Below are 23,975 nucleotides of genomic sequence, written 5' to 3'. Positions count from 1 at the left end.
TGACTTGTTTGTGAATGTATAAGTGGCAGATTGAGACCTTACTTCAAAAAAAAAGGTGTGAGATGAGACCCTATATAAAAAAAATAAAAAACTAAAAAAAAATATTGTGATATGGGACGTTTGGATGGATTTTGGCATGGTAGAGGTGGTTTTCAAGGTCGGTTTTGGAATTTAGCTAAGTGGAGTTGGTATTCGGGGTCTGTGGGGGATTTCGGTGAGGTGGTGGTGATTTTTGCTCGGGGTGAGATTTGGGCTCGGTGATGGTATTTTTTGAGGGGTTTGGTGTGGGATTTCAGCGAGGTGGAGATGGTTTTTGAAGATCATTATGGGATTTAGGTGAGGTGGAGGTGGTTTTTGAGGGTCAATGGACAGATTTTGTCAAAATGTCCCATCTCACAATTTTTTTTGAAATAAGGTCCTAATCTGCCACTTTTTATATATAAGGTCCTTTTTTTATATAAACAATTCACTATAAAAGATTCTTTCTCGCAAATTTCCTAAAATAAATATACAATAAAAAAAATTAAACAATGCCCCTTCCAACTTGGGTAGCTTCCTCAACCTATCCCCACTCGCCGAAAATGGCCTTCACACCATCTCCAACAGTCAAGATTTCCCCCCTTCCCAATAGAAAAAATGCTTCCCCTCCAAGATCCACCCTCGAAACCTACCTCCTTGTCCCACCTTGAAAACAACCTCTTTTTCCCACCAAAAAAACCCATACTCTCCCCTACCTAGCCACATAACCACCCTTACACAGCCCAAACCCTGAAAATTGCCCTCTTTTCCAAGCATCACCCCTTAAAATTGCCTCCACTCTTTTCCAATACCCTCGAAATAGCCTCTCAAGCCACCCATAAAATCCCTATTAACTACCAATTAAAATAGTAGAAAAGAACAGGGCTACAAGAAGTGGAAGGGGTATCGACCGAAAAGGAGAGGGGTGGTGTGGGGGAGCGGTGGTTGGTTGGAAAGTGGTAGAGGACGTAGCAGTCGAAAAGGGGGAGGGCAAGCGATGGTCAGCTAAAGAGGGTAAGGGAAAGGGACTAGTGGCCAAAAAGGAGGAAGGACGGGCTGGCAGAATAGAGATCGGAGGGCTACCATTTATTTAAAAAGAAAACAAAAACAAAAAACCTTACCCGTTCATTAGGTTACTACTAAACTAGGACTTATAAAAGCAAACGGGCATCTTCTAAAGTTCAGATTATTTAATAATAATGTTTTAGTGGGGTAATTATTTAAAGCAAATAGGTGAAAATTGGGATTAATTTTACCAAATTATCCTTTATAATTTCATACCACCTCTGTTTTTCTAAGTTATACCTATTTACTATTCATAAGGTCAAAGGCTTCATATTTTGACCATGTATACTAGTTTTATATAAGCAAAAACAGTATCAACTCAATTCTTATTAGATTTGTACTTTTATATGAATTTTTAAGATATCAACTTTGTATAATTTTTACTTGTACAAATAAAGATATTTATGGTCAAAACCTCAATATAGTGCATTATAGATTAGGCATAAAATGCAATTAGGACTTAGCAAAACAAAGGTAGTAAGATATTGTGTGTCAAAATTGATTTATAAAAAATCTAAAAATATATATATTATTAATGTTTATTTTAATGTTTTTTTACACACAAAAAAAATAATAACTATTATGTATAAAGTTAATTTTAAACAAACAAAAACAGCAATACAAAAAATAGATGTGCATCCCACGGGTTAAAACTAGTTGATTTATAAAAAAAATGTAATAGATTTATTATTTCGAATATAGACTAGAAAATTAATAAAATAAATTGGGTTTATGAGGGAAAATTCTAGATGTGATCAACATTGGCCCGATCCGCTAGCCCGACCCGATCTGCCCCAAAAATAGGGCGGGTTTGGGCAAGCATAAATTCGCATTTTTAGTTAAAAAGCCCAAACTCGGCCCGAAAAAGCCCGCTACTTTTTTACAGGTTTGGGCATGAGAATTTGTATAAGGCCCGACCCGATTTTTGATCACCTCTAGAAAATTCCTACCAAAATATCTTTTTACTAATTTTAACTTTGAATGATTTGCTTTTATGAATGCTTTTATCTGCAAAGTTCGTTGCTCTCAACGGCAAGGGAGAACATGGGGGTGGTTTCTCGATGGTGAGAATGGGGATAAGGGCGGATTTCAGTAGTGCATAGTGAAAGGGAAAGGCCAAAGGGGTGGTTTATTAATAGTTATGGAGGGGATGAGGTTGGTTTTATGTGTAGGGGGGAAGGGAGGGGGGTTTTTCTATTTTCGATAATGGTGGAGGTTAGGGAGGGAAATTGTGGTTTTGCTATTTTCGATAATGGTGGAACTCCAGCCTTGACCACCACACAAGCTCACCCAAATACCTCATACAAACAAAATGCAACTTAAAAGGGGGGCACCCCAGTTGCTCTTCTTGAGAAACAAAAAGAGTTTCACTAGTGGCAATTGTGTGATAAAAACGCTTTGGGAATTGTAAACAAATAGTATTATAATCTCAATATTTGTTGGTTGTGGGTTCCACTAATCTGGTGAGGTGGACCATTGTAGACAACATTAAACAATAAAATTAACAACGTTTGTTCAACATTATTCAAAGTTATTGTTACTCCACACTAGAAATTTCATCATTCATATTCAACTATTCAAGGTTATTTCTCAATGTCACCGGAACAAACCAAGAAATCTGATCGGAGGATCAGTCGGAGAAGTCGAACGAAATTGTTGTGTCGCTGTATGTACTATGTAGTAGTCTCAATATCTGAGGTGGGCTTGATTATTCCAGATCTGAAGGTTTATCTTTCACCTCCACTGACAACACCATCACCTTCCTCTTTCGTCTTTCACCTCCACCGACAACAAACACCAACACCATCTTCTTCCTCTTTCGTCTAAATCATCTCCACCAACGACAACCACCATTATCGGTGGCAAACATAGGCGGCTTCGCTGCCAAAATCAAATTAAAAACCCTATAAGGAAGGGTAAAATTTATGGCATGGTCAACCCAAAAGGGTAAGGGTGACCGTCCTCTATTGAAGCTTCGCCGCTAAAGCTCGAATTCCTCCATTGAATGGCAGCTTTGCCGCCGGAATTTAACGAAAAACCCTTAAGAAAATATTGAAATTAAGGGTATGTTTAACCCTTTATGGATAGGTGTTAGCTTATGAGCTTTCTCTCCTCCATTGAAGCTCCTACATATGAAGTCTGCATCACCGCTGCAAACGACACCACTTTGGGTTGTCCAAGTTTTGTGAACAGAGATGGACCTCTAAAAGGGAGTAGGTAACAAGGGGGTAAAAATTACAAGTAAAAACACTTAACATTCCGTCAAAATTGAGATTTAACGGCTTTTGTAAATGAAAATATGTCATACGAAAATGACAGTTAAACCCTCATATCCCAGCAAAAACGGACCAAATTACCCCCATGAGAAACGCTCCTTGTTTATCAAGAAGAGAAACTGGGAATTACCCCCTTTTTCACAAGTTTTCACTTAAAATGTACTTTTTCAAAAAGTCGACCACTTAAAAGGTCCTTTTTCACAATTTCTTATATTTTTTATAATCAAGTCAATTAATTTGTCTAAAATTATATGCCAATCAAAGTGAAACACTAGCTTCAAAAAATTGGAGGGAGCAATAACAACAATACTTTCTCCGTTCTAAAAAATTTGACATAGTCAAAATGACATACTTTTAGAGCTGTCAAAAACCGACCCGAACTGGTGAATCCGAACCGTTTTGAACTATTCCGAAAAGGAACCGAACCGTTAAGAACCTGTTATTTTAAAATCGTAAATCGACTCAACCCGATTTTTTAAAATCTGAAACTGAACCGATCCGAGTGTTTGAGAACCGTTAATGAATCGTACCCAATATCAAGCCGAATTGATACAACCCGAAACCGGGAACAACCTGATCCGATTACTTTTGAACCCGATAGCAACCGACCCATTGTAAGCCGAAACCGTTTAAACCCGACAAAAACCCGATAAACCCAAATTGTGTACAACCTGTAACTGATTAGGATTGAACCGTTTATAACCCGTAATAAGTTATGATCGAAATTTTTACAACCCGTAATCGGTTATAACCGAACTGTTTATAATCCGTAAGTCCGTAACCCGTTATGACCATAGAATTTTTTTTCTTTTTTTTTGGGTATATTTTATCAATAGTAAAACAAAAGGGTTTAATTTGAATTATAAAGTATTTATATTGAAAAGGTTTGGAACTTTGATGTCTTTGAAACTCTTATGCTACAATATTATCGTTCTCTAACGAGTAATGGATTATGGAACACTATATTGTATTAAAAAAATTAAAATCTAAATCAAAAGCTAACTCGCTCTAGATTTGTTATTATTATTTGATCCTTAAAATCATTATACAAAAAAAGGGACATAAAGTTAAACAATTAATTAATACTTGTATGATCTACTGGAATAATAATTAAAGAATATTGAGGATATACTAGACGATATACGTTAATGAAACCCGTTTAAAACTAGTAAAACTAGTTTTCAAACCGACTGAGTTCAACTCAAACCAATTACAACCCGACCCGATTAGGACCCGATATGTGTTGACCCAAAACCCGCTTTAAACTAACAAACCCCGTTTTTAAACCGACCGAATTTAACCTGAACCGATTATGACCCAAACCTATTACAACCCGACCCGATTAGAATCCGACTCGAAAGAAAATGTAATAAAAATAAACCAAACCAAATTGACCCGAAATTATTTAAAACCAACCCGAACTGACCTGTTAATAATTCCAACCCGTTAAAAACCGACCTGTTACAAACCGAAAATCGATAAACCGAACCCAAAACTTAACCGAAAACCCGATTGACACCCCTACATACTTTCTTTGTTTGTGTTTAATCAATTAATCTACCAAACACTATGTGAGGGTCCAAGTGTAAATTTTACGGGAAAAAAAAATATAAAAAAATTAAAGATAATGAAGGAAGCGATTATTTCTAAAAAAAACAATGAGTAAAAATAAGACAAACCTGAACATCTAGGTGCAAAATGAAGAGGGGTGGAACCATGTTTACCATTGAGACTATAAGAGCCATTAGACATCAATATCTTTTCAGCAACATCGTTTAACCCATTTTGTACAGCAAGAAAGAGTGGACTATTCCCATATATGTCTACCGTGTTACAAACCTCTTCTATATCATAAGCATCCATTGACAATAAAATTGCCATTGCACTCTCTTCATTTTTCTTTTCAATAGCCAAGTGCAACGGCGTCTTCAGGGTCCGTGAAACTGCTAACCAGGGCTCGTTATCATAAAATCGTGCTTGCCGTGGTCCTAGCCATGGTTTGCCCATGTCAAGAATTTGTCGAACGAGTTCCACACTTTTCGACTTTACCATGGCCGCAACATGAAGAGGATTCCAATTATTCCTCTCATCTTGTTGGCAAAGCAGGGCTTGTTGGAGACCTTTAGGTAATATTTCTTTTGCTTCTTCTAAAAATTCGATCCTACCATTCCATGCTGCGAGGTGGAAGATATTGCCTGCTGCAACACTTCCATCCGTAGGCATGGATTGATTACGGAAGTATTCTTTTGGTATGTTTTTATTAGCTAATGAGGCTAGTTTTTTGAGGAACTTTATATCACCTGAGCATGCTGCTTCTTTCATCTCCAACCCCATTGATTTTATTTTCATGTTCATGTTTGCTTTTGATCTTTTTTTTTTGACAAAGTGCTTTTGATCTTTTCTAAATTAATGGTTCTTTGTGTTTGATTCTTGTTATAAAGCATCATTAAAGTAAGTACGGCAATAATAATAGAATGGTTTGTGATACAAGTGGTGTATTTTTGACTTTTAATGGTCATTTTTACTAACAAGTGGATTGGATAAAAAAGGATGTGAAAGCAATGCTATAACAACTTCAACGCTAAAAGGTTGTAAGCGTTGAGCGTGATGGGGCTAGAGGTGTTAATTGGGATACCTAGGTGGGTAGGTCCGGTTGGTTGTATTTCAAAGTTGAGTTATGCTAAACTATTGTGTTTATATAAGTTAAAATCTTAATCATCCATGTTATCTAAGGTCAGATAAAATTGGGTTGATCATGTCAGTTTTTGACACCTTTAGATGGGTCAATTAATAAGACTAGCTCATGCAACTTTTGAGAAAAGAAAAAGGGAAAGTTGGCATCTACTATACCACAAATAGGGCCTTTTGAAAACTACTACCCATTTGCAATCATACCAATTACTCCCTCTATGTTTTAAGTGTTACATTTTGACCAAACATTTTTGTCAAAACACAACTTTGACCATTTATTTATTATTTAATTACATATTAGTAAAACTATAGGAAAATTGATATTATGAAATAGATTTGTATTTAATATATTATTAAATTAATCAAGTCAAAGTCATTATGTGAATAGTGAAAAAGTTGAAAGTGTAATACTTATTAAAAACACGAGGGGTACATTGGTTTTGTGGATAGTAATTTTCAAATAATGGCCCTATTATGGGGTAGTAAATGACAAATTTTCTAAAAAAATTATCAAAGATTTATGCTTTACTATCTAGTCTCTACACCTTTAACTTTTGACAATGACTAACTCTAATTTGACTAGTTTTTATGATTTATATACATAGTATACGATTAAAAAATAGTTAAATGATCAATGTAGAAAGGGTTCAATCTCATATTCTCGTATATTGGGTACTATTGTCATTTATCAAATTTGTTTTAACCAATTAATCTAACTAACACCCATCCATACTAGTTAATTATTGTGATTATACTATTTCAATGTTGAAGTTTGAGTTCTTTTAAATAAGGAAAATTTACTTCTAATACTCCAACCTTTGCCCAATTCTCCCAAAACACACCAACCTTTTGATTATTCCATATTACACCAACCTTTATCCCCCATCTTCCCATATTACACCTAGGTAACAGGCAACCGGCTATGGAAGTCAACACCTTTTATTTTGAGGTCTGTTGACTTTACACGGTTCATTTCCCTCTCAAAATTTAACTCCCTCCTAAATTCCCAACCACTTGTGTCAATCACCATTAATGACTGAGCTTGCCGACCTCACTCTCCAGCAATATTTACTGCGCTCCCTCCTATTTACTGAATTGCGTAGGTCTCTCTCCTCCATTTACTGCTCTGAGTTGCTTCACCTACATTCGTACCTGGTGAAATCAGCGAGGATTTTTCACAGCGAGGAATTGGTGGTCCTGCAATCCAAGGTGTACGCTTGGAGGTATGTGCCCTAAAAACCTTGCCTTTTTTGGTTAATTTGATATTAACTGCTCTTAATTGTCTATTTTTGGCTTGTTAATGTGTAATTTAATTGAATTTGATTTTTGGGATTAACATGTGTAGTTGAATTGTTTACTGCATGTTTTCCTTTTTTTTGGTATGTTGATGTAATTCAATTGGTGAAATGTGAAATTGAAAGGGAAAATTTGTGTATGTTATTGGAATCCTATGTTATTTGGCTGAAATTTGTTTGCTTTATTGTTGGAAATGGTTAGATGGAAGACCCTTTTGCTGCTATTACTCTGAAATACTGGTATGGTGGGACTTTTAAATCTGTTGCAAATGGGGAGTTGGTTTATTTAGGTGGGAAAGGGAGGACATTTAACATTGACCCTGATATGTTGTGTTGGTAGTGGTTAGAGGATTATGCAAAGAAGTGTGATGGTGTTGGGAACATAGAGTTTCTGTATTACTTAGTTCCTGGTCATACTTTGGTGAATGGTTTGAGGAAGGTTTATTCAGATGTTGAGGTGTTGGAGTTACAAAAATTATGTTAGCAATATAGGTGTATTGAAGTGTATGTGTGTGGTGGTGTTGAAATTTCAAACTTATATCCTTCTAACCAACCAATTCAACAAACAAATTGTCAACCTTTGGAAAGTGAAGTTCTAACTAAGAAACTTCAAATAAAGAGGGGCCCACATAATACTTTATTAAAACCACATGCATCCAACCAGAAAGATGCTTCTGCGTCTGAAGGTGTGACTGGTACTTCTTCCACAGTCACACAACAACAAAACACAACCCATCCTAGCCCTAAAAGGAAACCAAAGCAGAAAAAAACCATAAAAGTACCCACCTCACCTCTAGATCCAACCTCCCAAAACCTTGTTCCTTTCACTTCCTTTAACTCTGAAATTATCCCTATTCTAAATCTAGATCACTCTAATCCACAGATTCATACTAAAGAGGATGATCTGTGGCTGGATAACAGACCAGAGAGTCCATTAGACTGGGATACACTGTTAAACTACAGTGACAGTGGTGAGGATTCAGATCCACCATATTGTCCTGAAACTGATAAGGGGAAAGGGATTGTGGTGGAGGGTGGGGAAAGGGATGACTTTGACAGTAGCTCAGAACCAGATGATGACTTAGAAGGTGGTGAATATGATGATGAGGGTGGAGAAGACTAGTGGAATGAGGAGCTTAATCAAGATGATTATGATGGATTTCTATCAGATGTAGAGGATGATGAGTATCAAACTGCAAAAGAGAGAGTCAAGAGATGTACTGCCAAGTTGGTGCATATAGCAGAACAGCTCCAACTAGAAGCAGCAGAAGGAAAGCTACAGAGTCAGCAAAGTGAGAAACAAACAGATGGTGGAATTAAGTCTACAGATGGGGGTTATGAGAGTGAATATGATGGGAGTGAGGATGATTTGAATACTCCACCAGGAAGTGGAGATGAATTAACTAAAGAGGAGAGAAGGAGAAGGTCTGGGATTCTTGTAAGTAGTGACACTGATTTTAGTCTGTTCAATTGGAAAGTAGGGCAAAGGTTTTCTTCAAGAGAAGCTTTTAGAGATGGAGTTGCAAAATATGCAATTCTTCAAGGTAGGAATTTGACTTTTGAGATTAGTGATTTGAAAAAAAATCAAAGATTAGGAGTTAGGTGTGTGGAGGGTTGTGGTTTTTATGTGTATGGTAGCTGGGATTCAAGGAGAGCTACATTTGTGGTGAGAAGAGTTGATAGTGAACATACATGTTACAGAAACATGAAAAAAAAATAGGCAACTGAAATCAACCTGGGTGGCTAAACAATTTCTGGAGGTGTTTAAGAATAGACCTCACTGCCAGCCAAGGAGATTGTTGAGACTGTGAAGAGGGCATTTAAAGCTGTGATTAGGAGATCATTTTCTTACAAGGTGAAATATGCAGCCCATAAGCTGCTTCATGGGTCCATGTATGAACATTACAATAAGTTGGGAGGATACATAGCTGCTTTGAAGGCAACCAGTCCAGGGAGTAGTTTTGACCTTGTCACTGTGACAACCTTGACTAAACAGCCACATAATCTAGTGTTTCAAAGGCTCTTTACCTGTTTTGAAGGGTTACAAAATGGTTGGAAAGTTGGCTGTAGAAAGGTCATATGTGTGGATGGCTGTTTCTTGAAGACATTTTTGGGAGGCTAACTTCTGAGTGCTGTGGGAAGAGATGGGAACGACCAGATGTATCCCATAGCTTGGGCAGTGGCAGAAGGAGAGAATTCGATGTCCTGGGAATGGTTCTTTCTGAATTTGCAGAGATGCCTTGAGCTGGGAGAAGGTGAAGGTATATGCATTATTTCTAATGAGCACATGGTAAGCTTAGTCTTTATTTCTCTTGTTTTTTACACTTTTAATAATTGTCCTTTATATGGTGTTTAGTCTTTATTTTGGTCTGTGTTTGTTATTCCAGGCAATTTTGAATGCTGTCAAAACTGTACTCCCTAAAGCAGAGCACAGACATTGTGCTAGGCATGTGTTTTCTCATTGGCACAAAACACATAAGGGAGATGAGTTGAAGTTGCAATTTTGGACAATTACTAAGTCCTACAACATGGCAGATTACAAGGAGGGATTAGAAAAACTTGAGCTGATGGATGCAGAGGCTGCAGCTTCTTTTAAGAGTTACAACCCTCAGTTATTCTGCAGGGCGTTCCTTGACAGTTCTGTGAATTGTGATGCCATTACAAGCAATATGGCAGAGACCTTCAACGGTTACATCATCAATGCCAGAACAAAACACTTGATCTACATGCTTGAGGAGATCAGAATAGCCCTTATGCAAAGGCTAGTTGTAAAGAGAATGGAAATGCAGAAGTGCAAGGGAGTTTTATGCCCAAAGATTCAACAAAATCTAGACAAAGAGAAGTCTAAGGCTGCCTATTGTGATGTTGCCCCTTCATCAGAAACTCTGTTCAATGTGAACTACAAATTGGATCAGCTAGTGGTCAATCTGGAAGCCAAGACCTGTACATGCAGGAAGTGGGACATGGTGGGTGTACCATGTTGTCATGCTGTGGCATGCATATTTTTCTTGCATCAAGAGGCAGAGGCTTATGTTGACAGCTGCTATAGGAGGGAGGTTTACTTGCAGGCATATGCAGGTGGACTCTTCAATCTCATTTTTATCTCTTTTTTTTTGTTATTTTTTTTTTTCTGCCCTTTCATATCCCTCTTTTAATGTCTTATGACATGTGCGGGTTCCATACCACCTTGTGAGGGGGAGAGACACTAGCCTACAGTGAGTTGGAGTGTTGATCCTTCCCCTATCAAGATAGGTCCTGGTAGACCTAGGAAAAATAGGATCAAAGATCCATCATAACATCCTAAAAAGCCTGGAACCTTGACTAAGGCTGGCATGGGAATGACTTGCAGTGTTTGCAAGGTGAAGGGCCACAATAAAAGGAGGTGTCCAAACAAGGACACAGTTGTTCCAACTGAACCAGCCCCTAAGAAACCAAAGGGAAGGCCTAGGAATGATGCCCATGCACCTCAGTCTGCACCTAACCCACCAACATATCCTACCACCTTGGGAGCAGCACCTGCAACTTCTTCTTCCACTGTGCAGCAGCCATCAGCTCATCTTAGTGCTACTGCACAACCAACCCAGCTGGGAAGAGGTGGGAGAGGTTCTAGGGGAGGGAGAGGTTCAAGAGGAGGGAGAGGCTCTAGGACAGGCTCAAGCCAAGTTGGTGATGGAAGGGGCAGAGGAAGGCTACCTCATGGAGTTAGTGTCATAATTGGAGCTGATGGAGGTGCTTACACTCCAGTAAGTTCTTTTTTTTTTTTAATTTTTTTTTTAACCATAACTTGATGTGTCATGCTTCTCTAACCATAAATTGATGTGCCATGCTTTCCTACATGGACTTGGTCAACCTAGCCAACAGGGTCAGTCAGGCAACCATGAGTTTGGGACTCAATCAAGTCAAGTCTGAGAGCATACCAAGTGTTAGGTTAGACATAGTTGAATGAAGTTTATTTGGGTGCTGTATTTTTAAACTATCATCTTTTGGAAGGAAACAATGGTCTAGTTTTATTAGGGTGGAACTGTAATGTTTTGGAACCAATGTCTTTACTTTGATGTACTAACCTGTATGCACTTATGCTACTTTCTGATACATGCTTTTGTCTATCAAATACATTACTTTCCTACTAATTAAGAACATGAAATAACCAAGCATCAACAAAATACATCATTTCATTCATACTTAATTCCAAGGTTCATACATCATTTATAGATTATTAGATTATTTCCACAATAACCATGAAATCATACATTGACACATTACACAGCATACTACCTACTCTTACTTCCAAGGTTCATACCATACTACCTACTCTTACTTGCATTACACAACAACAACAAACACAAAAAAAAAAAAAAAAAAAAAAAAAAAAAAAAAAAAAAAAAACCATGAAATCACAAATGCCATTGACACATTCTTCTCCATCCTTGCACTCTTCATCAGCTCAATGCGCAATTGGGTAACCTCAGCAGTCAACTTCTTAGTCTCTTCCTGGAGCTTACTCTTTGTCACTTCCAGCTTATTCACTTTCTCTTCAATCAAGCTCTTCTCAAGCTCCAATTCAGCAATTGTTGTATCTTTTTCAAACAATTGAAATCGAAGCTCATCAGCTATTGCATCACCACCTTCAGCCCACTTGAACAACTTACAATCTGTATCCTACAAATCATAAACACCACAAATTAATGATGTTAATTATCAAAGCCCTAATTCATCTCAAACCCTAATTAATCATAAACACTAATGAATTAATTCCTCTAATTAATCTTTACAGGCCATAGTGGACAACTATGGAATTTCTTTCCCAAATTAGGGCCTTTCTTCACAGTGCGCACAACAGCCTCCCTTCCACAATTGCACCTAATACTTGCCACAAAACCACTATTGGTTGAAGAAGATGAACCAGATCGTTGTTGATGCTTTCCCCTTTCCATTACCAAGGCAAGAGTGAAGACAAAAAAGAGTTATCGAATTCAACAAAGGAACGTTTGAGGGAGGAAGAAGAACAGGGGGGTGGGTTTTTAATTTTAATCGAACGAATATTGGGACATTATTTTAAAAAGAAAGAATTTTTAAAAAGGGGGGTAACGGTCAGTGCCACGTAGGACAGGAAATCGGCTTAACCTGATAAGTTACCTGCTAGGTGTAATATGGGAAGATGGGGGATAAAGGTTGGTGTAATCTGGAATAATCAAAAGGTTGGTGTGTTTTGGGAGAACCGGGCAAAGGTTAGAGTATTAGAAGTAAATTTTCCTTTAAATAAAAGATGTCACCTTCAGTTCTATGTATGCATGTGATTGTTTAGACCTAATGCATTATGTTAGTATTCATAGTAGATTTCCAAAGTTGACGGTATAATTTTATCATTGCCAAACATTTAATTTGTCTTTCTTTATTTTAAAATTATAATATGAGCTCATATTACTATGTTAATGCAAATTTGCTGATTTCAAACTATAATTAAGTTATCGAAACACACAATACAATTTTGAATAACATATGTTACATAAGAAGTTTAATTTTTAATTGTCAACTGACAAAATTAATGTAATTTAAAATTATCAAATAAATTACCAAGAAACGAAATAAGAAGGTGAGATTATGCTTAGCATAATGATAATAAGCTTATAAGAAAATGAAGATTAAGATGAGTGTAATAAGGTGTTACATGATCACGCTTATTGTACTAACACTCTCAAATGTTGTAAATGTAGCAGGAAGTCAAGAAAGGCCTCTTCTTATTAATTTGGGAGACGCTAATTCAGATACCGGCGGCGTGCTAGCCGGTGCTGGACTTCCCATTGGCCTGCCCCATGGAATTACATTCTTCCACAGGGGCACCGGTCAATTTGGTGATGGTCGTCTCATTATCGACTTCTACTGTAAGTACGTATATGTACACGTACACCCGTTGTGCACAAGTTTTTGCCATTCAATTTCTAGTTTCGAAAATTTATATGAAATAATGTAACAATATGTTCCTGCAGGTGAACACCTTAACTTGGGTTATCTAACCCCGTACTTGGAGTCACTTAAGCCAAATTTCACCAGTGGAGTCAACTTCGCCGTTAGCAGGTGCAACCCTGCTGCCAAAGTATGTCCCTTTTACCTTGAGTGTCCAAGTTCGCCAGTTTATTCACTACAAAAATCGGTCATTGGAGCTTATATCACAAGGTAGATATGTACCTTAAATTTCTTAGTAATGCTCATTTTGTTACATAACAAGTATATGTTACATGGAAGTTTCCTAAGCTCTAAAACTGATATATTTCATGCAGGAGCAAGGGACTTGATCAATGAGAGGGGATTCCGTAGAGCACTTTATATGATCGATGTAGGACAAAACGATATTCTACTGGCCCTATACGCGTCCAACATAACCTTTGAACCAGTTGCTCAAAAGATCCCATCCTTTCTCGAAGAAATTAGATTGGCTGTCGACGTAAGTTCTTAACTTGTGCATTATGTGCTCTCTTCATCAGAAATAAGGTGATCTAAAATGACTTGATTAAGATCTAGTTTGAATGTACGTAGTCTAGTCTGGAATGGTTTGATTATAAAAGAAGGAAACCATGTAATAAATCTTGTAAACAAAGAATATATTGTTTTTGGATCAAATTTAGTAATGAATTAGACATAGGGTGAAGCTTAGCTTTTGTTTTGGACAACTTTCAAGCTCACTCTAAGGTGAATGGTTAAAAACTGCAGACAATCTACCAGTATGGTGGACGAAAATTTTGGATCCAAAACACGGGGCCTTTAGGCTGTCAGCCCAAAGAACTTGCCCTGCATCCTCATACTGATGATGACCTTGATGATATTGGATGCTTTCGTGTTATCAACCAAGCAGCAACAGCGTTCAACGAGGGGCTTCGTCTGCTCTGTGAAGATCTAAAATTGGTGTACAAGGATGCTGTTATCGTCTATGTCGATGTATATTCTATCAAGTACAGCCTATCTGCCAACCCTGAAGAATATGGTAATAACATTCAGAGCTTAATCTTAATCTTGGCTGTTTTAATCGACAAATTTCATCCTCATTTTTGTTTTAACCAACCTTACAGATAAAAAGCTTACTCTTTTAACTGTCAAAAGTTAATGATACTGTGCATTGACTTAGGTTTCAAAAAACCATTCACTGCTTGCTGTGGTCGTAAGCTTCCAAACAACTATGACAGAAACGCAACGTGTGGACAGCCAGGCTCTACGATCTGCAAGAATGTGTCACAGTCGATAATTTGGGATGGAGTTCATTATACTGAAGCAGCTAATCGCATTGTTGCAACAAAGATACTGTCAGGAGAATATTCTACCCCACAAATGAAGCTTGAGCAGTTCTGGGATCTGCACTAGGAGCAAATCTGAGCTGCACCCATTATGTATTTTCTTTAAAATAAAAGCTTTTTTCTTCTGTATTCAAGCCAAAAATGATTTATGAATTCCCTATAAGTAACGCTATCTTAGAGTTTCGATAAGAGGATAATTTGTCGAAAATCCTACAAGCAATTTGTTCAGGGAAAATGAGAACCAGAAGTTTAATCCATGAAATTGAAGTATCAGTGGAACTAAGCAAATGCCATTAATTTCAAAGTTTCACAACTCTACTTGTGTTAGTTATCGTCTACCAGCCGTCATTTAAACTGCATAAATTTTAGAAGGCGAAGCCACCAGTCCAAATACACGGCGTCAATGATTAAATTTTGATAACTTAAATGGCAAATTAACATAAGCAATAGCAAGTATGTACTCACTTAGCTTGGTCAAGAATCAAAATGAGCAGCACAGCATGTTTAACCAGACAATGATTGCAAAGCTCATTCAATTATATAGCATAAATTCAATAAACAGGACTGTTAAAAGAAACCCAAGAAGTCTAATTGCATAAAATTTAATTTTAAATCACATGATAACACTTAATCAAAAGGCTACTAGCAATGACAAACTTTAGATGGGTTTAGCTAGTCAAGACTTGTAATAATTATATTGTATCACAAGTGCTATTGAGATTAAAACAAAAATCTGAAAGATTTTGAATGTAAATACATTATCATAGCTTTACAATACTGATGTGGTTTGTCGGACATGTTTTAGCAGCATCTATCATCTATGAGTTAACTGTCAAGTATGGTAACGTCTAAACTTCTCTGCAAATAACTACCGTCCTACATTATAGTAATGCTAAAGAGTAAGTTGGACAAAGGAAAAACCTGCATTTGTTTTCTGTACATCTTTGGATTATACAACGCATTATTCTTGCCCATGTTGTGTGAGTGACTTCGCCTGACAAACCTCACATACAAATCCTAGTGAGCCAAGAGGACCAAGTTGCTCATCAGCATGTCGAGGGAAAAATGGCTTGTTACAGTGATTACATTTTGGAAGGCGAAGCCAGCAGTCTAAACAAACAACGTCATTGCATATAGTTTCTCCTTGATCATCCTCGTCTTCGTCAGAAACGCACCTCCCACAAACTTCACACCTCAGTATGCACTGGATGCAGCCAATGCATTCAGTCTCCTTGGGGCAATGAAAGACTAACTTGACCTCTTCACATTTAGGACATACCTCTACATCAATCATTCTGGCATCCTCGTCTATGCTACGAAAAGAGGAACTCCAGTATTTGTGATAGAACCTAGGCTTGTTTTCTGGAGTTTTAGTGATACAGGACTCCAGTATCAGCAGGTGTTCTTTCTTGATATTGTAAATGCCATTGATCTTTATCCTAATTAATGCGGTTGAATTTCGCAGCTAAAGTTTCTACTGCCCTGAGTACTCCTTCAGGAGTTATTCCAGTACAATCAGGTACAAAGAGCTGAAATATATATCAAATCAAAATTTATACTATGGGATTTATGAACTTAGATATTCAAAAATTCATTAGTCTAACCATTAAAATGATGATTAAATTAATATGGTTTACATAACTTTTCAAACAAAACCTCTTAAAAGTGATGGTTTATCACATTATCAATTGAAATGATCATATTAAGAACAATGCATGAATACAAGCTATATTGCATTTATAATAAGTATTGTAGCTAATCTTATTTTATATAAATAAAAACATCCTAATACCCGCTAATTGATCGAATTCTCTAAACAAAACCGAAACCCCCCTATTACCTAAAATCAAATCACGTCTTTATCATTTGCTTTCTCTTCATCTAATGAATGTCTCGTACTTGTTTAATGAAAAAGCTTATTAAAAAAAACAAAAACCAATAAAGGTTATAAGAGTTACCTTAGTAAGAAGTGGATTTGCGATAACAACCTTCAATAATCCATCATCAGTAATCTTAAAACAATTTAGCAGAGCCAAAGTTCGAAGCCTGCCATGAGCTTTAGAGGTAATGTTCATCAAAATTCGATCGGTAAGGCGTCTACTCAACGGCTTTTCCACCACCAAATTGAGCCATACTAAAACATCATCCCTGATAGAATCTCTAAGTGACTTGCAAAGTTGGCTCATTTGCAGGAATTGCTGTAATGGAAGATAGGCTAACACAAAGTACAGTGCTTGGTGTGGTGGTCCAGCTACTTCCATCGCTTCTATTCTATGCGACGTCAAAGCTGGATTATTTGACTGAATTGGAAGGTTGGTAGTGGAGTGGAGAGGAGAGGGGTAGGATGAAATAACAAGGTAATGTTCTGGTCCACACGTATAGTGATTAGTTGATGAACAAGGATGTATAGTTGAACGTGGCGTTGTTGACGTACTTACTATTTTAGGATGTCTAGAAAATTAATAGATGATACTTAAATAATACTTTCTCTGATTTTCTAATATTACAACATAAGGTTGGACACGGATTTTTAGAAAAATGAGAGATGTATACAAGAATAAAGATAGAGACTCGTGTGATGACGAGAAAACCTGTAGAAATAAAAAAAATGTTGCAATATTTGTAAAACTTTCTAAAATGGTAATTATTGTAATACTACCTCCATTACAGTCTTATAGATTATGTGCAACGATTAGACATTTTCCCTCTCTGCTTTATGTCAAATCATTATCGTTACACATAACCTGTAACGGAGATAGTATTAGGTTCTGTGAATTAATGGTTTAGATTGACTTTCCAACCCTTTAATATGACTTAACCTGAAATAGACTCAAACGACTAGAAACTCGAATGAGATCCATAGAGAATCAGCCAAATAAACTAATCTGAACGACCCATTTGGCACTCTTAATCAATTATCCCTAAATTAAATGGAGTAATAAGTATAACCATATTCAAAACTTCAAACTTTTCAAGTCTCTTTGGTTAAGCAACATTCATATCACGCCTGGCAATCGACAAACGTGAACATTGTGGCAATTAAAAGACAAGAGTAGAAGTTAGATTTACTTTAAACAAGGTGTACAAGAAGCCACGTCAAGATAATTTCATCCTCCACCTTGTACAATCTAAAAATGTAGTCCAGATGAGGTTTATACAGGCCTCCTTTATCTCGCGAAAATTCGATTACAACACAGATGCCATAATTTCCAATTATTCAGCATCACACTGATGGAGATGTGAGCACTTTAGGAATGCGGAATTGCCAACATCGATCATTTCGTTGAGGAAGATTATGGTAGAAAGTGGATACAAAAGCATAGACATCTTTACTGGTACAATATCAGAAACACACCTTTGAGACATGAGCATTGACTTTAATGGTTAACATATGCAGGTATCACTGCTGTAAAGGCTCAACTGCTGTTCTAAAGAGGAGGACATAAACCTTGTCGATTGAAAAATACAAGAAACCTCCAAGTGAGTGAGTGACATAAGAGCCGAAGCTTGTGCCCACTATACAATGCCATGCAGGCCCATATGCTGAATCAAATTCCTGAAATTCACATGCACAAAACTTATAATCAGTAGCTGTAATACTGTAAGGTACATTTGTGGAATAACATACAAACTTAAGACTATACAAAAATGGAGCATCCGTTAGGGAATAGGGTGTAAGCGGTGCAAGATGAAATGTGAATTCCCTAACGCCTGTATCAACTAGGATTTAGGAAAGTTTCAAAAACAGATAACAAACTTAACAAAGTTTCATATCCCCTGCAAACCTCATACCCCAATGAAAATCATTAACAAGAATCAATTTTGTTTTGAGAAGATGACAAAGTGCTATGGGTAGCCCTTGGTGTAGACTGCATTAATGTTTAAGTATTCAGCAGATGTAGGTTTGTGAACCAAACACAAATCAATAACAAGGTTACATAAAGCTATATTCAAGTGCTGAATACAGTGTTCTGTATTTTAAAGCACTGATGTCAAAAAAATAAGATTAATAAAATATATGAATGATATTTTCCTTTACATAAAATAGAAGCATTTTATATAAGCAATAAGACCGATTAGTACTATATGTCTACATGTGTTAATAAATATGTGTGTCAAGGGACATAATAAGGCTTCCAGATTATAATTATGTCAATAGACTAATTGTCACGTACACTGTAACTATCTAAGACCCTGAGATTCCAAGGAATATAAGAACCAGAACTAATGAATACATGAAAGTAAAAACACATCCCATTAGCATCAAGCCTCAATGAATCCTAATCTTCCATTCTATTGTCCACTGTTTGAGATTTTTCACTTTGAAACATTGATTCAGCCTTCTCCCTATCATATTTTCCTAATATGTCAAAATCCCAAAGAGAGGACAGATAATTTTATGACTAAATTAGTACGTCAAGGCTGACTGGCTGAGCATTTCTGCTATTACAGACATGGAGAAAAACAACTTTTTTTATGTTGAAGCAACCATTCTTTGGCTCTTTTAGTTTTCTTATTTTTAACTCCAGGAAAGTTAAGAAAAACCATCAGAAATCCTGTTCCAAATTATTTGAATTACATACTCCTGTCAAAAAAAACTCGAGATCTAACTAAGAACCAGCTAAATTATAAGGATTCAGCCAATAATTGTACAAAATACAGATTATAACATCAGAAGCAATGAATATGGAACCTCTATGACAAAGAATGTTCACTGATCATGGTATATTTTGAAGTAGCTTATCACAGTTATTCTGGCTCAAGTACTCTTGTTAGATAAAGGTACAAGCCCAAGTGTCAAACACTGAAACTAATATTTTATTTAAACACCTATGTGTCAGGTCCAAATAAAGTGTTCATACCTATGTCAAACATCAAGCACCCAGCACCAGTATTTGATTAAAATGAGGAAATATGCTCCAAACAATATGAGAACTACAATCTATCTTTCTTCATAATTTTGGAGACAAAAATTGACTGTTGGAGGATAGAATGAGCAATGCAATATTTTTGTTTCCAGGAAAAAAGGGACAAGGATAGGTTTGGGTGATATACAATGATAATTGATAATCAAAAGCAATTCAGTGCCTCAATTGAAGCGTTTTGCATAGGGGCCAGTGGGCAAGTGGGATTTTTTTTTTTTTTTTTGACGTGGGGCAAGTGGGATTATGGTACATACATTTCCCCTGGAAAATAGCAATACCATCATTAGGTTAGACCCTTGATTTAAAGTGCATTGACAAAGAGCAACTTCACATAACTTCATGGAGCATATGATCGTGATAGAGTTAACCCAAATGAGGTCTCAGCATTACAAGTTACAACAGATACGAGAAAGACATCAATAATGATAACGCGGCTCATCTATAATGTATTAGCTGTACCCACAGGGTAAAACTGTTAAAGGGAGAAAAAAAATTATACGGTAGGAGTTCAAACTATCAAACAAAGAAATATAGTAAGGAGTAGCTACGGTTCTCAAAGGAAGTCTATACACTCATATCAGAAACAGCAATTGATAAATGGAAAAATTAGAAATAATAATCCCAACTTTGTCTAATTTATGCAGAATAATTTCAACTTTCGTTAATACTGGAATAATCCGAACTTTGGGGGGTCTTCTTTTTCTTCAATCCCAATTACCGGTTACCTGTTGAAAAGGTTATTTTTTTTATTTATATATATTAATGCCACGTGTCATGAGCTAATTAGCCAAAAAATAAAAAAAAACAAAAAAAAAAAAAACAGATTCCCAGCCCCGTTGCTCACCGAATCTCCAGCCACCACAATCCCACAACCCTCCTCCCGCCTTCCACAACCCACAACCCTCCTCCCGCCGTCCAGCCGCACTAATCCCGGTAAACCCCAGTCGTCCTTCCCCCTTGAACCACCACCCTCAAACTTCCCCGCAAACCCACGAATCTCCTTTACCGTCAACCTGCTCCAGCCACCACCACCACTCGAAACCTCCACAAAACCACCTCGCGAAAACCCTCAAACCACTCGAAAACCCTTAAAACCTCCTCCCTTAGTCCCGAAAACCCCCAAAAACTCCTCCCCCACCATTGAAAACCCTAGCCGCAAGGGTTTCGAGGTGGAGGAGTTTTTGGGGATTTTTGAGAGTGGGAAAGGGGTTTTTTTGTGGTGGACTGGTGCTTGCGTGGAGGGGTTGGAGGGTATTTCGGGGAAGGGGAAAAATGGGCAGTCGACGTGGGAAGATTGGCTGTCGGCGATTGGCTGTAGACTCGGCAGTGGTGGTGGTCTGGTGGGGGTTAGGGTGGGACGGTGTCGAGGGGAGGTTGGTTGGGTTTCTGATTTTTTTTTTTTTTGTTTTTTTTAGACCAATCAGGACTTGACACGTGTCAAGTGACCTGATAAAATAGGTCATTGACTTTTGTTGACCGGTTAGGGATTGAAGAAAAAGAAGACCCCCTAAAGTTCGGATTATTCCAGTATTAACGAAAGTTGGGATTATTCTGCATAAATTAGACAAAATTGGGATTATTATTTCTAATTTTTCCTTGATAAATATCATGGCCTTCTAAAGGGGCTGCACCTGAGCCCCAGCCAGTGTGAATGCTGCCCCCCACCCCCACCCCCCACCACCCCCCCCCCCCCCCCAAAAAAAAAAAAAAAAAAAAAAACCCAAAGCCAAGGCACAACGCCCCTCGAACACTTGTTTGCTACCCAAATAGCGATAAACCGGTCATGGGTCGCCTCCAAATGCTTCTAAGCAACTGTCCACAATTTCAAGGTATCCCAACATTATGTACAACAAAAGAAAATAAAAACAATCATTAGCATTTCAACATTCTGCCATTACAGAAAGAAACAACTCAAACAAGTGTTGAAATGAAAAATATACGGAGTAAAAAAAAAAACTCTTAAAACAGCAGGAAAATTAAAATAACAATAATTATTCTATTCCATATAACTTACAGAAACAAAATAACCAACACCCACAAATCTAATAACAACAACCAAACAAGTAAACAGTTATAACACAAAAATGCTTCTGAGTAGACACCAAAACAAATAAAAACATAAATATTAGTAAATAAAACTACAGATCCAATTAAGAAATTTTCAATATAAAAAAAAGGAAGAAAGAAATGACCTTTTTAAGAGCAAGAGCAAGGCGTTTTGTATCAACCCTTTTAGTGGGCATTGAATCAAGAAGATCTCTAGCACATTGAAAGGCTTTATTTTGTAAAGCAATGGGCATATCAGAGGCTCTAATTCTAACATTAAAAAGCTCATGATTTTGATCTTGTTCAACTGAATTCTTCTTCTGTATTAAACTACTCAAAAATTTACTCCTCCTCTCCAATTCTTCTTCTGCATTAGCCATTTGGGTCAACAACAATATACTCAGATTGTGGGTTTGCTTTTAGTGCACTCCATGTGTTCGATAAAATGCGCAAGTGAAAATGATTGAACAGAACAAGGATATTTGAATATTATTTTATTACAGAGAGTAGGAAGACAAAGTTCAGAAACAGAAGTCTCGATTTCGAATGGAATCTTTGGCTTTTGCTTTGGATGTTTTTAAGTTGAGTCATTTTCTTAGTGTTTTTTTTTAAAAGCAAATTTGGGTTGGGACGAGGGTTTGGTAGTACTAGTAGGAGACAGAAGTTCAATTTGACCACCATCATTGCGGGTACTTTCTGCCTTGGACTGAGCTATTGTCTTACTCCCTCCGTTTCTTGTTAATTTTTAGTTTTGAAATTATGTACGGTTTTAAAAAATTGTGTAAAATAGTGATAAATTTATATAAATTCAATAGAAATAAATAATCCTATATTTGCGTGGTTTGACAATAACAATCTCACCTTTTGATTATTATAAGGCAATCCCACCTTTGAGTGTCATCTTCTTTTAACAAACTTTTTTACCTGCAACCTGTTAAATAGGTTAATTTTTTTTACAGCCACGTGTCGCTCAACAATTGGTCAAAATAAAAACAAGTAAAACAATTTTTATAAAAAAAAATTGAAAAAACCCACCACCACCAACCACCCCCCAGCCACCGTGAGTCTGTGACACCCAACCCCACCATAAACCGGCCGGGCGCCGCCCTAAAACCCTGAAAATGGTCGGCCGGTATCCCCCAACACCAAAAATCACCCCTGAAATCGCCCCCTAACCCAAATCAACCCCCGAAACCACCATAGCCACCACAGGCCAAAGCCACCACCCCGTAAACCCGCCAAAACCCCACCCAGACGCCGAAAACCCGCCGAGAACACCACCCAACTGCCGAGTTCCCTACCCAACCCCCGAAAATCCTCTGAGAACCCCACCCAACCGTTGAAAACCCGCCGACAACTCCATCCCAACCTCTCTAACCACCACAAAAATCCCCACCCTAGCCTCGTCAGACCCCCTTAAACACCTTATAAACGCATCCATATTTTCGGCCGGCCATTTTTTAGGATAAGGAGGGCTTCCGGCTGGTTTTAGTGGTGGCTGGGGTAGGGGCTAGGGTTTCACGGTAGGGGTTGGTGGCTGGGTTTTTTTTATTTTGTTTTATGTATTTTTCTTCTTTTTGTTTTTTTTTTTTCCTTTTTTTAATTAAAAAAATGAAATAAACTTATTAAATTCTGACACGTGGCACATAACCTACAAAAACCGGTCACTAACAAGTCAGGTCTGTTAAAAGAAGATGACATGCAAAGGTGGGATTGTCTCGTAATAATCAAAAGGTAGGGTTGTTATTGTCAGACCACGCAAATGTGGGATTATTTATTTCCATTTTTCCTAAATTCAATCATTGAAAATACAATTTTAATTACAAAAATAATATTGTACATGTACTGTAAAGAAAGTAGGAAGAAATTAATAATGGGTATTGAAAATCCAATAAAGTATTATAAATAATACAATTGCACATGAAAAGTGGAGGGTAATTGAGTATTTAAATTGTATATAAAGGGTAATTTTATCCAAAATTAATGATTTATAAAGGAAAGATTAGAAATGGAGAGAATAAAAGGAACATCTTAAATGAACACGTAAAAAACAAAAGCGAATGGAGGGAATACTACCAATTTTTATAGCTCTATCTCACTCATCTTAATTCTAATGTACCACTACTAATCGTTCTGATATCCTAAATCTTACTTACTTTTATTTTATTTATTTATTTTTTTGTTTTTGTCAATCTAAACCTTACTTAGTTACCGTAGCTACGCAAATTTTAAGAAAAAGTTTCAAAAAAAAAAATTAGTAAAAATTGTAAAAAAATATATATATATATATATATATATATATATATATATATATATATATATATATATATATATCGAATTTTGGCCGCTCTTCTAAAAATAAAATTAAATGAT

General features: G+C 36.9%; 2 protein-coding genes and 2 pseudogenes across 2 annotated transcripts; 1 reads left to right on the top strand and 3 right to left on the bottom strand.

Moving 5' to 3' along the window:
* Positions 1-10,236: 10,236 nt before the first annotated feature.
* Positions 10,237-12,676, bottom strand: LOC110699967. Its single transcript, XM_021877456.1, has 2 exons — positions 12,118-12,676; positions 10,237-12,004 (listed from the first exon to the last, which is right to left on the bottom strand). Exons 1-2 carry the CDS (start codon positions 12,277-12,279, stop codon positions 11,669-11,671), a joined length of 498 nt encoding a protein of 165 aa, XP_021733148.1. The 5' UTR covers positions 12,280-12,676; the 3' UTR covers positions 10,237-11,668.
* A 304-nt stretch (positions 12,677-12,980) lies between these two features.
* LOC110699987 lies at positions 12,981-14,918 on the top strand (annotated as a pseudogene).
* Positions 14,919-15,185: 267 nt separating this feature from the next.
* Positions 15,186-17,478, bottom strand: LOC110699945 (annotated as a pseudogene).
* Positions 17,479-17,592: 114 nt separating this feature from the next.
* On the bottom strand, positions 17,593-22,418 carry LOC110699946 (dynein light chain LC6, flagellar outer arm-like). The gene is made up of 2 exons (XM_021877436.1): positions 21,749-22,418; positions 17,593-18,187 (listed from the first exon to the last, which is right to left on the bottom strand). The coding sequence occupies exons 1-2, from the start codon at positions 21,980-21,982 to the stop codon at positions 18,032-18,034; spliced, it is 390 nt and encodes a 129-aa protein (XP_021733128.1). The 5' UTR covers positions 21,983-22,418; the 3' UTR covers positions 17,593-18,031.
* Between the last annotated feature and the right edge of the window lie 1,557 nt (positions 22,419-23,975).

The sequence above is a fragment of the Chenopodium quinoa genome, unplaced genomic scaffold (genome assembly GCF_001683475.1).
Source record: "Chenopodium quinoa cultivar QQ74 unplaced genomic scaffold, ASM168347v1, whole genome shotgun sequence".
Classification (NCBI taxonomy): Eukaryota; Viridiplantae; Streptophyta; class Magnoliopsida; order Caryophyllales; family Amaranthaceae; genus Chenopodium; species Chenopodium quinoa.
Note: the sequence above shows the minus strand (reverse complement) of the source record. Positions and strands in the feature narration are given on the sequence as shown.